The sequence below is a fragment of the Chiloscyllium plagiosum genome, unplaced genomic scaffold (genome assembly GCF_037043375.1).
Source record: "Chiloscyllium plagiosum isolate Xiang-an unplaced genomic scaffold, Cpla_swu_hap1 HiC_scaffold_13, whole genome shotgun sequence".
NCBI lineage: Eukaryota > Metazoa > Chordata > Chondrichthyes > Orectolobiformes > Hemiscylliidae > Chiloscyllium > Chiloscyllium plagiosum.
The window spans coordinates 70,047,065-70,063,544 of record NW_028270151.1 but is presented as its reverse complement, the minus strand read 5'-3'; the positions used below and the strand labels follow the sequence as shown (position 1 = coordinate 70,063,544).

At 39.5% G+C, this 16,480-nt stretch overlaps 1 protein-coding gene across 2 annotated transcripts; it reads right to left on the bottom strand.

The window, feature by feature from the left end:
• Positions 1-270: 270 nt before the first annotated feature.
• LOC122555803 (uncharacterized) lies at positions 271-12,109 on the bottom strand. 2 transcript variants are annotated; one of them, XM_087993733.1, is made up of 7 exons: positions 11,981-12,109; positions 8,520-8,622; positions 6,971-7,333; positions 6,342-6,701; positions 5,056-5,337; positions 4,165-4,260; positions 271-1,648 (listed from the first exon to the last, which is right to left on the bottom strand). In XM_087993733.1, the coding sequence occupies exons 1-6, from the start codon at positions 12,041-12,043 to the stop codon at positions 4,169-4,171; spliced, it is 1,263 nt and encodes a 420-aa protein (XP_087849859.1). In that variant the 5' UTR covers positions 12,044-12,109; the 3' UTR covers positions 271-1,648; positions 4,165-4,168. The 2 variants fall into 2 exon arrangements, with proteins under 2 accessions (XP_087849859.1, XP_043557887.2); XM_043701952.2 differs by lacking the exon at positions 11,981-12,109 and adding an exon at positions 11,788-11,970.
• Positions 12,110-16,480: the final 4,371 nt, after the last annotated feature.

Sequence of the window (16,480 nt, the reverse complement as noted above, 5' to 3'; positions counted from 1 at the left end):
GCTGACCAGCTCCATGAGAAAAATTGAAATGTAATTAAGAATGTAATTCCATACATTTCCTCTCATTATACTCTCTCCTCCTCTCTCACATACTCAGGTTCTCCCCCTCACATTACTCTCTTCATATTTCCCTTGTATTCTGTCTCTTCCTCCTCCCTGATTACCTCCCTCCTTCTCTCACACTAAGATAGAACAGTTGTCCACCACTTTATAGTCTGAGTGTTAATGACAAACAAAATTAATAAAATCCAGAATTCCAAGACATATTTTCACAAAACTATTAATTTATAAAAATGTAAAATTACATTACAAAAGATTTTGACTTAAAAATTACATATAGTGCATTAAAGTATTAAATTGTCTGTTACAGAGGTGGGGAACCTTTTCATGTTGGAAGGCCGCATTATGTTAGTTGTAATCTAATAAGGCCACATCCAAGAAACTTCAATTATATATTCTTCAAAATTCACATTATTTTGTAAAAATCTAACTTACTAACTAAAGAAAAGAAAAAGTTAATTCTAAAGTTAACTAACCTTTTAATTACTTTGTTGTGACTGCCTTTTGTAGGAAAGCATTTGAATATTTGGTTGCAGCATGGAGGTCTGCAGTTTTAGCTGATCCTCTAGATGTGTATCTGTCATCTGTGACCTTAAGGGCGTATTGATTTTGATTAAGTAGGAGAATGTAGATTCGCAGCAATAAGTGGGAATTATTTCGATGAATTTTCTTTTACTCTCTGGTATTTTAAATACATTCATTTTAAGATTAACATAAAATAATAAAGGACGACAAAACATATTAATAAAAAATAAAAGATTTTTTCTGCAAAATTTGGATTCATTCAAAAGGCCACACACAATGGCCTAGAAGACCACATGAGGCCTTAAGGCCGCAGGTTCCCCACCCCTGGTCTATTTCATCCATGGCTTCAGTAGAATTTAAGTCTCCTTTCCGAACAGTTAGTCACTCCATTACTGCCAGTCTGATTCTGCACAGATTTAAATCTGAGGACGTAGTAATCTGATTTAATGAGTATTTCACCAAGCTATTCAGTCACAGTCACAGGAAAAACTAAAGTCTGCATTTGGAAAGGTGGTATCAAACGACCATAAATTACTTAAGAAATCAAACTAAATGATCAACACTTTATTCTTTTGATTTGTAAATAAATTCACCTTGTTAAATTATGGATCATAAAAAAGTAAAATCTCTTAGTTTGTATAAGTAAAAAAAAGGATGTACCCAATACACATATTTCAGTGTTCAAACAGTATTCAAATATAAAAATGGCAGTGGTTTTAAAGATGGTCTTGAACCTAGGAATTTATGTAGACACATTAATCTGCAAAATTCCACATTGACAACAATTATTGTACACTTTAAGGAAAAGTTCAGAAAAACTGTTTCATTCTTGCAAGATTTTAAAATCTTGCTTTCCATTCATTTTTACAAAAACAGGAAATTTATCCTTAACAATCAAAATCCCAGGTGATTTATTCAATGTGTGGAAGTAATGCACACAATGTTTGAGCAAGACTATTTGGTAGTGATTAGCATCAATCAATAGAGGTATCCCGCAAATGATGAGACACAGAATCAACCTTTTTAATTTGCAATGGATATTTCCAGTTGAAATCTGGGCTTTCTGAAAGATCAAATAAAAAAGATCAAAATTACTCATTTTAATTTAAATGTTACAATTGAATCAGTGATTCTGGTAGTGCAGTTCTTATATAGAGAGCCCACTTTCTTGTGCATACTTACTGGCATTTAGTAGCTACTTTGTTCAGGCTACAAGCACTGAACAGATTATTTAAGAAGTAATCCTGCAAAGAACGTTCACATGGATTGCACAATTTAGCAAAAATTAAATAGAATTGAATACTTACTCTGATACAAATAACCGTATACAGCAATATTAAGGGTTACAAACTTTAACCTGCAGTAGATGATATTGACTCTAGATTTACACATTACATCCTTAAGTAAAAAGAAACCTTTATTGGTACATTTTGCGAACACAGGCACTGCTGTTCCCCATTCCTAACGTCCTGAGCACATCAAATAGCAAAGCCAACCAGAATAGAACTTATGGATTTTGCAGTAACTGTACCCAGTCACTATCATCGTTAAACTATTCCCCCTCCCCTAAACTATCCCATTCACCTCCAGCCTCCATTGAATCTCATTAAAATTCATGAGCAATTCATTATTTGCTGATCTGGCTCTGAAACTCCCTGTTAAGGACTGCACCAATTCTCGGTGATCACCTTCCTGTCTGGCTCTATGCTCCGCCCGACTCTGAAACTACACTTTCTTGCAGGCTCCAGCTTTTCACTGACAGTGAGCTTCACCAAGCCAGTGCAGCTCCTGGATTTATCCTTCTTGAACTCCAATCCTGCTCAATTGCACCAAGCAAATACTGCTTTTTTATGCCCACTGTCAGCAGTGCTGAACTACTCATTGAGCAGTTGCTTCACAGCTCTTTGGACTTTCCCAAGACCCTGAAGAATTGAATTTGACTAATGATGGAATTGTGAAACAAACAAAAACAGAGATTGCTGGAGAAACTCAGCAGGTCTGGCAGCATCTGTAGACAGAAAAGAGGAAACGTTTCTTCAGGTAAATGGAGTCATAGTCATAGAGATGTACAGATGGAAACAGACCCTTCGGTCCAACCCGTCCATGCCGACCAGATATCCCAACCCAATGTAGTCCTACCTACCAGCCCCTGGCCCATATCCCTCCAAACCCTTCCTATTCAGATACCCATCCAAATGCCTCTTAAATGTTGCAATTGTACCAGCCTCCACCTCTTCCTCTGACAGCTCATTCCATACACGTACCACCCTCTGCGTGAAAAAGTTGCCCCTTAGATTTCTTTTATATCTTTCCCCTCTCACCCTAAACCTATGTCCTCTAGTTCTGGACTCCCTGACTGCAGGGAAAAGACTTTGCCTATTTATCCTATCCATGCCCCTCATAATTTTGTAAACCTCTATAAGGTCACCCCTCAGCCTCTGTGCTCCAGGGAAAACTGCCCCAGCCTGTTCAGCCTCTCCCTATAGCTCAAATCCTCCAACCTTGGCAACATCCTTGTAAATCTTTTCTGAACCCTTTCAAGTTTCACAACATCTTTCCAATAGGAAGGAGATTAGAGAGTCAAAACATTAACTTTGTTTTCTCTAATTTCTCACAATAGGTGATGCCAGATCAGCTGAGTTTCTCCAGAAATTTGTTTTATGTTTGTTTCAGTTTTCCAGCATTGGCAGTTCTTTGATTTATTTGTATGAAATTGTTATTTAGTAATGATAAATCACTGAAAATTAACCTTTAATTTATATTAAATTTACTTTTAAATTATTAAAAGAAACTTTTAATTTATATTTAATAGAGAATATATAGGATGCTTAAAAAAGTTGAACGCTCTTGTTGCTGATTACCATTGTGTAATAAATGGACAAAAATTAATACTTTACAAACATTATTTGTATTAGATCATTACTTCCAAATCAAAGTATGTATTTCATTGAGATTTGCTCGTTAATTTCTTTGGTCTTTATAAATTGAATGAGTTGTTTCCTTTTCTCATTCAAAGCTTTTTTTTGTCACGTGAAATTTTTCATCTTTCAAATCATTAGACTCAGCTAGACTGCTCTGTAATTACAGAACACAACTCACTGTAAATAGAGTCAAAATGTACAGCACTGGAAAAGCCACAGCAGGTCAGGCAGCATCTGAGGAGCAGGAGAGTTGAAGTTTCGGGCATAACATTGTTTTACTATGCTCATCAGACAGCAAGTTGCGGAAGTGCTCACTGGGGATATGGTTCTCGTTAAAAAAAACTCAACCATTTTATTTTGTGAATCAATGCTAAGAATCTTTTTCAAAGGTTGTAGGAATTCAATGTGGTCTCCTAAAGCTCTGGGTGATTAGGAATTCAATTCCAGACCACTGCTGGAAGAAAACAAAAATACTGATAGTTTAACCTTTTCATGTTTTTTTTTAATCAGTTAATAATCACTCCTTTAATTAATAAATATTTTTTACAATAAATCGCATTGTTTTGCTAGAAACCAGGCTCACAATGGAGCAGAATATCTTTGGATAGCACTTCACCAATTTTCTGCAGTTTCTACTAATTTGAACTGAGATACTTACCATTTTATGAGTGGTGAGTATTCCAGAGGTACACACTGGCAGAAACCACAATGACCATCGCCAGAGGGACGAGGACCATCAGACATGTTCTTTGATCTAAAACAGATGTGTCACAGTTTATGAGACTGGAGAGGACCATCAAACTGATCAGACTCATCCTAGCTTTCAGAGAAGATGACCCACTTATTCCATTCTCCTATCCTTTCTGCAATCACTAATAAATATTTACTTATCCAACATCCATCCATCTGTCTTTGAAAAGCAAGTCTTGATTCAGCTTCTGCTGGAGTTTCCAATGAGGTTTGCCATATCCAAACAAAACTTCTAACCTTTCCATTATTCTGTTCATGATTACATTACACATTATCTACTCATAGTGTTATAATAAAGATGCATCTCATTTGCAGGAATTGACAGATTTGGAAGCTGTATTAGCCTTGGGTTTAGAAAAACACATTAATTGGGCCATCATCACGACACACACTCAGTTGCATTCCTATGAAGGAAAACTGTAAATAACAAAGGTTCCTGTAAGAGTGCAGATTTTTAAAAATTCATTCATAATAAATGGACATTGCTGGCTAGGGCAGCATTTACAGCCCCATCCCTTATCTCCTGGAGGGCAGTTAAGAGTCAAACACATTGCTGTGGAGTCACTGGTAGGGCAGCAGATTCCCTTCGCTACACAACAGTAAAACTGGTTCGGTTTGATGACAATCAATAGTAAGTACATGATCACCAGCAAGTTAGATTTTTATTTCAGTTTTTTTTTTAAAAACAGAATTCAAATTATGCCATGGTGGATTCAAAGGCATGTCCCCAGAACATGAGCCTGAAGTTCTCACTTACTAGTCCTGTGACTTTATCACTACACCACCTCCCCTTTTTCACCTTTTGTATTGGTCCTGTGATATGGGCCAATAGTCACTTGGTTGCTGGTTGCATTACTGACTAGATTTTTAACAAAGCATCTATATTCATGTTGCTCCTCTTCATGCGCACAGTCTATTGCAAGCACACTCCCATCATATGTCTCATTGAGAACTCCAGACATGGACACCTTCTCCCAGTGAATCGTGATATTTGATCCTTTGGAGACAGAGCAGCTCAAAGTGATATTTGGTGAATTCACACAGTTACCATTAATTGCTGTCATAGGCTGGGAAACCGGTTCTGAAAAACACAGATGATGTAGTCAATGCACTTCAGAGTAATTCATTTTATATGTTGTTCTGAAAGACATTTCTGATATTCATAATTAACAGAACACAAATGCAAACCTTTTCATTTTTTGTGTGGTTTTTACAGCTTAATGTTAAAGCCTGAATTTCAAGTGTGACACAAATTCTGATATTAACCTGTGCATTGATTTCTGCTTCACAAATGCACTCAATTTAAGGATTATACAAGAAAACACTGGTACTTTTGGTAGCATTCTTTTAGGATTGTCATATACATCAGGCATTTTTGTGTTCCTGAAAAAGAAGAATAGCAATCCAAATTGCTTTTCTATTTTCCTTTAATTAGCCATGTTCTGATGATATATTCTACAACAGCAATGTTGTACATCAACAAATAAGCAATGCAGCTTGCGTGAAGTTCTGAATGTCCCAAGATGTACAAACAATGACCCAATTTAAGTTGTCCAAAAGCAGTGACACAAAATGATATTGTGGTTACCTAGCCTATGTTTGATTAGGGGGTAGTTGAAGTGGCTTTGCATTATTTTCCATAGCAAACTTGCTTTACCTACGCCTAAAGGTATAGAATAATGCCTTCAGTTGCACTAGTTTTATTTGCAGCTGACTCATGTGGTTACATGTGTTGTCAAGATTGACTACCTGTTTTGGCTCAATAATACCTCATTATGATCACTAGAATAATTATTAATTTGAGTAAACTGTTAGATGAAAAATAGTCATCATTTCCACATGGGTATTCAGCTTTACTTGGTGGCACTAATTCTTTTACAAATGTGCAAATGATCGGTTGGCACAATAGCATATTCAATGAAGGTTTGATACATTTCTTTACTTAACACAAAAGCTACTTAAAAATGATTAAAACAATTTACGAAATGAGTCCTTGTACGCTTTACTGAAAGCAACAGATTTTGTACTGATACATTGTTGCTACAATCAACAAAGTTAACAGAGGTTCAAGTGTTAAACACTTACCAATTACATGCATCATGAAAATACTGTGACCACGGTTTTTCAGTTCTGTTCCATAGTAGTCAATATGTATTTCATATTCCCCTGTGTCATTAACTTGTACACCATTCAGCACCACATAATCTCTCTGAATTCCAACTCTGTGTCGGTACAGTGGGTGCACAATGTGCAGTTTCTCTGGATGACTGGATTTCCATGTTAAGATCTTAAAGGCCCGTGGAAACTTCAATCCAAACGTTACATCGTATGAATCATTGCCCTGGTGGCGCGTCAGGAATTGGACCTGTTCCCCTGCTTTAGCGTTAGTGGTGGTATCAGGTCTGGCCAGGAGTGCATCTTGACACACCACAAACAAGTGAAATACTGGAAAACATAAACATGGATTGGACACATTAATTTTAACAACAACATCGGTTGTTGTCATAAGTGAGTTTGAAGGGAAAGGTGCGTGGAGATTGTTTATTTTATAGTTCAGTTTTCTTCAAAATGTGAGGTTAGGATGTCAGAATTAGCAATCTGTCCACTAAGCCCTGGGCACTTGGTGAGAGCTGGAAAGTTACTGAAGGCTGAATTTCTCCCTGTGCTCGTAAGAATTGAGCAGTTCCAACTCTAACAGCAATATTGACACTTACCCAAAACTTTCATCTTGGAACCACTTCTGTCATGTCTTTTCAACGTCGTTCCACAGTCATCAATATGCATTTCATATTCCCCAGTGTCATTAACTTGTACATTGTACAAAACGACAGAGTTTCTGTTGATTCCAATTCTGTGTCGATACAGTGGGTACACAATGTGCAGCTTCTCTGGATTATTTGACTTCCATTCTAAAATTTCAAAGGTCCGTGGAAATTTTGATATGAATGTGACATTATACTGATCTTTTCTGCCTTGGGACTGAATAGGGAACAGCACCTGTCCTCCTGCTGGAGCATTAGTGATGGTATTTGGTCTGGCGAGTAGTTCTCCTCCCCACACCACACACAGATGGAACACTGGAAAACACAAAGATTGGACACATTAACTTAAAATAATATGAGATGATAAAATACTAAGAGAGGAAATTAAAATGGGGCTACCCTTTGAGGCAAACTTTAATCTGTCACTACACCAAATGATTCACAGGTCAGTGCGGGCTGAAATTCTCCCTGCGCTCATAGCAACATGATTGTGAGTGGGGAAGGCTTCTCACCTTTGAGGGGAATCACATAGGAGTCTCAGTGAGCATTGAGGCAGACTTGGAAGAGAAGTCAGGAATGGCTTTTTACTTATGACAAGGGGTGTGGTGACTTTCTCCCTCGGCAGCAGCATGGTCCCAATCAAGAGGGATCTTTGCTTGTTAAAAGCTTAAATCCCCTCATTAATATACAGCTTCCTATTTCATCAAACACCCCAAAGAAGCCTGACTTGAAAAAATCCCACACCGAAATCAGAGCTGGTACCTGGTGACTTCAGCTAGTTGCTTGCTCCAAAAGACCTCCATGTTTCTTAGGGTCAAAGAGCATCTCAGGGCATGATCCATTAACTATGTGCACCCCTCATCAATGTTCATCCAACCCCTCATGACCACCATGATACCTCTTCCACCTTCTTGCAGGCTGTTTAGGAAGCACAGACTTCTATTACACAGCACACCAGCAGCTAGACGCTGGGGCTGCAGTTGGGAGCCGTGGCAGGCATGGACAGGAATCCAGATCAGCGATTGGTCCAGGCTGTGTTTCAGACTGCTCACTTGCTGTCCTAGTGCTTGATTACCTGCATACTTACAACATCCACACCTTACCTTGCCATGCCTGTTGGCCCTTGAGGATGCTGGTTTCTCAGCAATATCTGCTGACTGACAAATTGTTCTGGAAGTGGGAAGTATTAAATGGAGCATGAATCAGATGTGAAGAACACTACAACAGTTAATGAAACACATGTGATTAGATACGTTGAGAAATCTTGAAGGGCTTGCGGCTAGAATCCCTCCATAAAACTTGTCATAATTCACACTTAACCAAAAAAAAGATTCCACCCTATGTCTCTGCATTCAGCACATCCAGTTTTCAGACTTCAGTAATGTAATATGTTCCTTTGTCAGAGAGGTTACACTCTTTAGAGGTCAATGTTACATGGACACAGGAGGTGGAAAGTTGTCACTTATTTTTTGGTTTGGTTGCCATCATTAATATGAATTACCTGAAACAAGTTGGAAGACCTGAACATTTAATAACGCTGAGAATTTCATTGTGGACACTCCACTATGTCCTTTTCTCCTTTTCTTCATGAAGGCTGGTTGATCCTAAATGTGGAGAGGGGAAAAATTAGCAAAAAGGAAGATGCTCATCAGATTATTGTTAAAGGTATCAGCTAGCTAAGCACAATGAAAAGAAGACCCACACTTATATAGCAGCTTCCATAATTTCCCAATATACAATGTAAGGTAGTGTTCAAGGGCTATTAACCATGGCTCTAAGCTCATATCAGAATGGGGCAAACAAAAGAGACTAATAGCAATTAAATTGGTGCTGGAAAAGCACAGCAGGTCAGGCAGCATCCAAGGAGCAGGAAAATTGACGTTTCGGGGATACCTGATGAAAGGCTTTTGCCCGCAACATCGATTCCACTCTAATCTAGACTCTGGTTTCCAGCATCTGCAGTCGTTGTTTTTACCTAATTGTTGCATTGGAGAATGCACCCACAGCTAATGATGACTGACAATCAAATGCCAAGCTTTCTTAAACTCCTATAGCTATCAAGTTAAACTCCTAATACTCCTCATTTCCTGGTGATGGTTGCTTTGGAACTGGACACCCAGATCCACAGCAGTGATAGAGGAGGAATTTGCTAATCCCAGATTCTCTCTTCCCTTAGTCACTCACATTGTTAGGAAAGGTCTTTTCGTTTCATGTCAGTGGAAACATTTGGAAGTTCTCACAAGTTAAGGAAAGGACTTTAGTCCAATTCCCACAGCTAGTCTTGCTTAGACAAAGATCAAAAATAAAAAGCTTTCAGTGCCATCCCTGGCCTTTCCATGGCCATCCTCAACCCTTGAGGAGAAAGTGAGGTCTGCAGATGCTGGAGATCAGAGCTGAAAATGTGTTGCTGGAAAAGCGCAGCAGGTCAGGCAGCATCCAGGGAACAGGAGAATCGACGTTTCGGGCATAAGCCTGAAGAAGGCTTATGCCCGAAACGTCGATTCTCCTGTTCCCTGGATGCTGCCTGACCTGCTGCCCTTTTCCAGCAACACATTTTCAGCGATTCCTGAAGAAGGGCTTATGCCCGAAACGTTGATTCTCCTGTTCCCTGGATGCTGCCTGACCTGCTGCGCTTTTCCAGCAACACATTTTCAGCGATTCCTGAAGAAGGGCTTATGCCCGAAACGTCAATTCTCCTGTTCCCTGGATGCTGCCTGACTTGCTGCGCTTTTCCAGCAACACATTTTCAGCATCCTCAACCCTTTCCAGGGCCATCTGCAACCCACCCTTTCCTGGCTGCATGCCAGGGCAGGAGACCGGAATGGGGAAGGGGATAGGATCAGGGTTAAGGGACAGGGTAAGGGATTGGCCAGCGAGTCATTAACACAAACAAGAGAAAGCTCAACTGTGTTGTAGACATTTCCTACGCGAACTGCATGGTGTACCCAAATATTATCAGTTTAACAATTGCTTCACATATTGCTCTGCCACATTATTTAACAGTTTACCCAAATTGTCTCCAGTTGCCTTACGGTTTTGACCATTCCTGTATCCAGTTCACTAGTTGAGCTGGTCTGTGGTCTTGCTGGTGTCATCATTGATCTTCACCTTGTGGAACTTAGTGATTAGGTGTTGTCAAATGTGTTAATTCTAGAGTGATGTTTGTGAAGCCAAACTTGATATGTATCTAGTAGATACAGCAATAAATGTCCAGTCTGTATGACTGCAATTCGAACATCACTTTTCAGTTGATTGTACAAATGTGAAACAACATGTAACATTCAAGGAAACAACTATTGTGCTGAATATTTTAAAATTTTCTAGGGATACTTTTATTCACCAATAATAGGTTTCTTGTACCACACAATGGTTTGCATTTCTTCTCCATTTAACTTTTCTCCCTGCTATGTAATGTGGGGTCGTCACAATCTATTATTTTCAGATTTGGCAGGTGATTTTATAGCTGAACACAAATCTTGCCCTTAACCCTTCCCATTTCTCCACATATAATAGACTGTATTGGGTGGGTGCATTGGCTTGGTTAGTGTAGTTTATATCATACTCTCGACTTTATTAGTTTTAAATAGCCCGTTTGTAATAAAAAAAAACACAATATTATTCTTTAAAAGTCAATGTAATATTTATTTTTTGAAGTACAATTTTGATTACACTATGAATAATCAGCAGTATGTTGATGAAGAATCTATGAATCCATGCCAGTATTTCTCAATCCTTCCGCGACCCATTTGTGACCACATTTCGAGGTTTGGAAATTGTCCTGACACGCCTATGAAAACTGAGAGTGGGATCGGGATTGTGAGAAGCCCGATGAGACCAAGGAACAGGAAATCTGAAAGTGATGAGGCAGAAGGTACACTACAGCCACCGCACTTTGGTCCTCATCCCCAAATGTGAACGAATATGGAACACAACATTTGACGAAACAATACTTGAGAAAAGGAGAACATTTATATCGGATTGGAAATTTGCATCCACCCACTCCTTGACCCGAACAGTGGCGGGAAAACCTCTGCAATTTAGACCGGAAATTAGCTTAAAAAACCGTTGGCCTGGGCACAGTGACAATGTTAGTGAATTCCGGGTTTTCGGTTCAATCAATTTAGAATTAGATTCAAACTCAGTGAGACTACTTTGTTGAAGTATTTTATAATGAATAGTCTTTTTGAAGCTATTGATGGTAGAATACAGATAACACTGAAACCTCGTGTTTCATTGAATATTAATAGATTGTTGATACCAATTTAATTAAAATTCAATTTTTCATGTTAGTATATTGTGATATATTCCATTTACGATTTAAAGCAGCCGGCATCCTCACTTTCTTCGGAAATAAAGGATAAATGTTCAAAACGTTCGGTTTGCTCGTTCACTTATGCCCACTGGTAGATTCCGTACTTCCTGCATGTAGTCCTTCAATTACTAATTCATTCATTCAGTGAATGGCTGCTGAGACCCAGTAAAATAATGTGGAGGTGATTTGTCCAGTAAATTAAAACAGCGGAACTCACACAATCGGCAGGAGGTGGAGAGACTGACACACTGAGAAACAGACACATCACCCACAGTGACACATGGACAGAAACAGAGAGGCGCTTAGACATACAGTACAGGCACACGCGTCCACAGAGACTGAGTGAGAGAGACAATGAAAGTGGTCCATTCCCCTTTTATATTCCTAGCCAACGCATAAACCCATCTCTCCTCTCCCGCCCCCGCCAGTAAAAGTAAACTGGAATGTGGAAAGTTACCTGAACTCTTCCCTGAAATTCTGTATTTTTCTAATAATTGTTCTGATTCAGCTCCTTTGCGGAAAGTTTAAGGAGTTCGTGACAGCCTGAACTCTCTCAATTCCGCCCGTGTTTCTGCAAATCCATCAATTGTTCTTTCAAGGAATTAGCTCTCTCCTACTCGAACTATTGGCAAAAATAGTCATGGACTTACCACCTTTTTCCAAAAACATACTCCGCCCCGTGGAACATAGTTGAAACCCTCATAGTAAAACATAAGGTCCAATAATATTTCAAGTTTCGATTACACGTCATTCCGGGACTTGCTGTTGAGTGAAATTGACCGAACTAACTTATTTGTTATGCAGACAAGATGTTAGGCTCATTACTTGGTGAAATAAAACGGATGTTCCTGTTCCTGCCATCACCCTCCAGCTCACAATGCTGCAATACCATGCTTATGATGGACAACACAGATTCTGTGAGCCAGGTGCAACATTGCGAACAACTGGTGCTGATTAAAGCCAAACTGCCCCCCTGCTTCCCAGGTAAGGATCTCGAGGTTCTGCTGGCCAGGGTGATGGAGAGGAGGTCAGTCCTCCTGACTGCAGGAGATGGGGGGCACACCACCAGACCCAGCCAGTCTGGACAGATATACTGCACCTGTCAGTGCTGACACTCATGTCAAAAGGGCTGGTCAGCAGTGCTGCAAAGAAGATAATGATCTACATTCCATGGTACGTGACATTACCTCCTCTCTCCATCACACCTACAGGGCCAACAGATAATCCAACTCTGCCACAGCAAATGTAACTCACCAAGTCTTATGGTCTACAATCCTCAGTCTCACATGCAACATTCTTTCCACACCTCATCCCCTACAACGGCTAACCATCCCTGCCCTCTGCACCTCGGACTCACTCAATAATCTTATAATCCCAGCTGATGTCATTATAGAACAAGTCAGATCCCAGGCTGAACTCTGCCTTGATGGATCATATTTATTTATGCAGTTTTAATAAGATGATCTTTCTCCAAAACATAAGTGTGCAATGCTGCAGATTCACTTTTACCATTAAACAGAAGTTTATAATGCAAATGAATTGAAGATAAAAAGACTAAACTAAAGAATTTACACATAACACATTGTTAAATATTTTGAAACGTTGTAAAATACAATCCCACTAGTCCCAAAAATGTCACTTTACATTGTTCAATCACCTGAGAGAAGTCCTTTCTTTTTTTATATAAATATTTTTATTGGAAAGCTTTTTAAAATCTTTTACAAAACATTCATATATAAAGAAGAAAAAGTAACACCATCAAAATAGAAAAAAAAAGTACAAGGAACAAGGCCATAACATAGTACTGTTGCTATTAAACAACCCACTATTCTACCAAAACAAACCTATCTACTTAACTAAAACTAAACTACAAACATTAAATAAATACAAGCTTAAATTACATTCAAGTTACTTAAATTATATAATGTCTTACTACTTTGTTCTGTCTTACTCATCACTCATCCACTGAGGCTTCTATCCCTGGGAGTACCCCCTTCAGTACCTATATTCTTTTCCTTCCAGTATCCTCCTCCCGGGGACCCATGGGCGCCCATAAAGGTTCCCACAGCTCTCACACGGCCCTGACTAATATTGCCGACAAGTCAGTTTCAATTTAATTTAAAAAGGGCTGCCACATCCTATAAAACTAGTCCGTTTTGTGGTGCACCATATTTGTGAGGTAATCTTGGGGGAGATGCTCCATTACCAGCTTATGCCACCCTATTAGACCTGGTGGTTTTTCTGACATCCAATTTAGTAAAATGTTCTTCCTCATGCAATGGGCAAGGATATTACACAGTCTCTTCCCATATTCTCCCAGAGAGGGCAAGTTTGACAGCTCCAAAAGAAGAATTACTGGATCTATGTTAATTTCAGTCCCCAGAATGTCCTTTAACTCCCTTATTATAGCACTCCAATATTTTTGCATCTTGTAGCATGACCAATAACAATGTGTGAGAGTACCTATATTAACTTTACATTTCGGACATTCTGGTGACACTCCTCTCTTAAACTTAACTACCCTTTCTTGTGCCATATAATCCCTGTGTAAGATCTTCAATTGCATAGCCTGTTCTCTGTTACATACTGAAATTTTCCTTACATTTCCCAGGTATCTTCCCATATCTCCAGTGAACTGTCCTATCCTAACTTTTGGTTCCATGTTTTACAGAGTCCTTCCATATTCCCCAGAGCACAGCCTTTCTGTAAATGATATAAAGTACTAAGTGAAAGATTATCTGTACACCAGAGTACTCTTTTCTCTACATCTGATTTATAACATTGGGCCAGGAGTGTGGTCTTTCTCTGTATATAGTCTCTTATCTGGAATTATCGGGAAAGGTCCTTATTGGATAATCCATATTTCTGACATAACTGACTGAATGACATCAGGACCTCTCCCTCGAACAAATCTCCCGAACATAGAATTCCTTTGTTCTCCCATGTTTTAAAGCCAGAGTCCATTGCCCCAGTTTAAATCCTTGGGCTCTTACCAATGGGGTAAATGGCGAAGTCTTAAACCAATTGCCCTTGTCTTGCCTCATTATCCTCTAAGCGTTCACCATATTCAAGATAATTGGACTATTGCATTGCTGGGTCACGGACTTCCATAAATAATAAGTTAATTAGAGGACATTTCGACTATGAGGCTTCAATATCAAGCCATATCGATTCTAAACTCCCCCGTACCCAGTCACCAACACATGTTAACAAAGCACTTATTTGATATTTCTTCAAATCCGGAAGATCCACCCCTCCCTCAGTTTGCGAAAACTGTAATTTAGGAAATTTAATTAGAGGATGTCCATGGCACCAAATAAAGGACCCTAGCCAACCATTAATTCTCCGTAGTACTTGTCTAGATAACAGTAATAGGAGCATTCTCATGGGACATTCATCTTGAGGAAGGACATTCATCTTGATCAGAGCTATTCAGCCGAGCCATGGTAACAGTGATCCCTCCCATTGCTGCAAGTCCTGTTTTATCCTCTCTAGTAATTGTACAAAGTTAGCCTTATATAGCAGGTGGAAGGAAGGGGTAATAAAAATTTCCAAATACAGAATGGGGCGGCGGGGTGGCTCAGTGGTTAGCACTGCTCCCTCACAGCACCAAGGACCTGGGTTTGATTCCAGCCTCGGGCGACTGCCTGCGTGGAGTTTGCACATTCTCCCTGTATCTGCATGGGTTTCCTCCGGGTGCTCTGGTTTCCTCCCACAGTCCAGGTTAAGATGTGCAGGTTCGGTGGATTGACCATGCTAAATTGTCCATAGTGTTAGGTGCATTAGTCAGGGGTAAATATAGGGTAGGGGAATGGGTCTGGGTGGGTTACTCTTCGGAAGGTTGGTGTGGACTTGTTGGGCTGAAGGGCCTGTTTCCATACTGTAGGGAATCTAATCTATATGGACCTTTTGGTGACCACCTAAATGGGAATTGCATTTTATCCTTCAAGTTAGGCATCTCCACTAAGCCCCCTACAAGCCCCCTACCCGCATGGCTTCCAATTTTGTGAAATTGATCCGATAACCCGAAAAACTACCATATTAATTAATTGTTTGGATCAGCGAGGGAATAGACTTCTCCAGATCGTCCAAGAATAAAAGAAAGTCATCAGCATATAAGGTAATATTATGTTATCCTATTCCCACCTTTGACTCTACTACTGTATTTCAAAGTCTCTTCTAATAGTTTCGGCTAATGGTTCAATCGCCAAGGTAAATAGCAGCGGTGATAAAGGGCACCTCTGTCGACTACCTCTTCTAATATTAAAATTATTTGACTTAATACCATTTGTAATAATTGCCACCTTAGGATCCTTTTACAGTACTGCTACCCATCTGGCAAAGAATCCCCCCAAAACCAAAACACTCTAGAATCTCAAATTGATATGGCTGATCAAAGGCTTTTTCTGCATCTAAGGAGACCACCAACCCTGGAATCAATCTTTGCTGTCATACCTGTACTATATTCAGTACTCTCCTAATTTTGTTGGAGGAACTGCAGCCCTTAATAAAACCTGTTTGGCCTTCTTTTGTAATATGGGGCAAAATCTTCTACAACCTCAGAGCCAACATCTTCAATAAAATTTTGAAATCTACATTCAGTAGCGAGATTGGTCTATATGAAGTACATTCTTCTGGGTCCTTCCATTTCTTTAAAATAAGGGTGATATTAGCTCCCCTAGGAGTAGACGGCAGACAATCCTGTATATAAGATTATTTGTGCATCCCCAGAAGTGGGTCCACTAATATGTTTATGAATTCCTTATAAACTTCAATTGGGAATCCGACTGGCCCCAGTGCTTTGCCACCTTGGAAATGTCTTATTGCTTCCTGCACTTCCTGTACTGTTAGAGGTGCATTCAAAAGTGAAGCCTGCTCCTTACTCACATTGGGGAGGCCAGATTTTCAAAGAAGGACTGCATTCCCATTGTACTATGTTCACTCCCCTCCGATATAGCTCTTCAAAATATTCCCTAAACCTAGCATTGATCTTTTTTGAATCATGGGTAATCGTACCAGTCTTCTCCCTAACAGAGGTAATACATTGGGAGGCTTTTTTTCTCCGAGCTAAATAAGCCAGATATTTACCAGGCTTATCGCTGAATTCAAACAGTCTTTGTTTGGCAAATGAGATCTCTTTTTTAGCCACT

Excerpts from the sequence above, each read along its gene's own strand:
- LOC122555803 (XM_087993733.1), bottom strand. The coding sequence starts at position 12,043 with ATGTTTTACTATGAGGGTTTCAACTATGTTCCACGGGGCGGAGTATGT. Across the intron at positions 6,702-6,970 it reads TTCCAAGATGAAAGTTTTGG|TATTTCACTTGTTTGTGGTG; the intron begins GTAAGTGTCAAT and ends TATGTTTTCCAG. Across the intron at positions 4,261-5,055 it reads TCACAGGACCAATACAAAAG|ATCAAAGAACATGTCTGATG; the intron begins GTGAAAAAGGGG and ends CATCTGTTTTAG.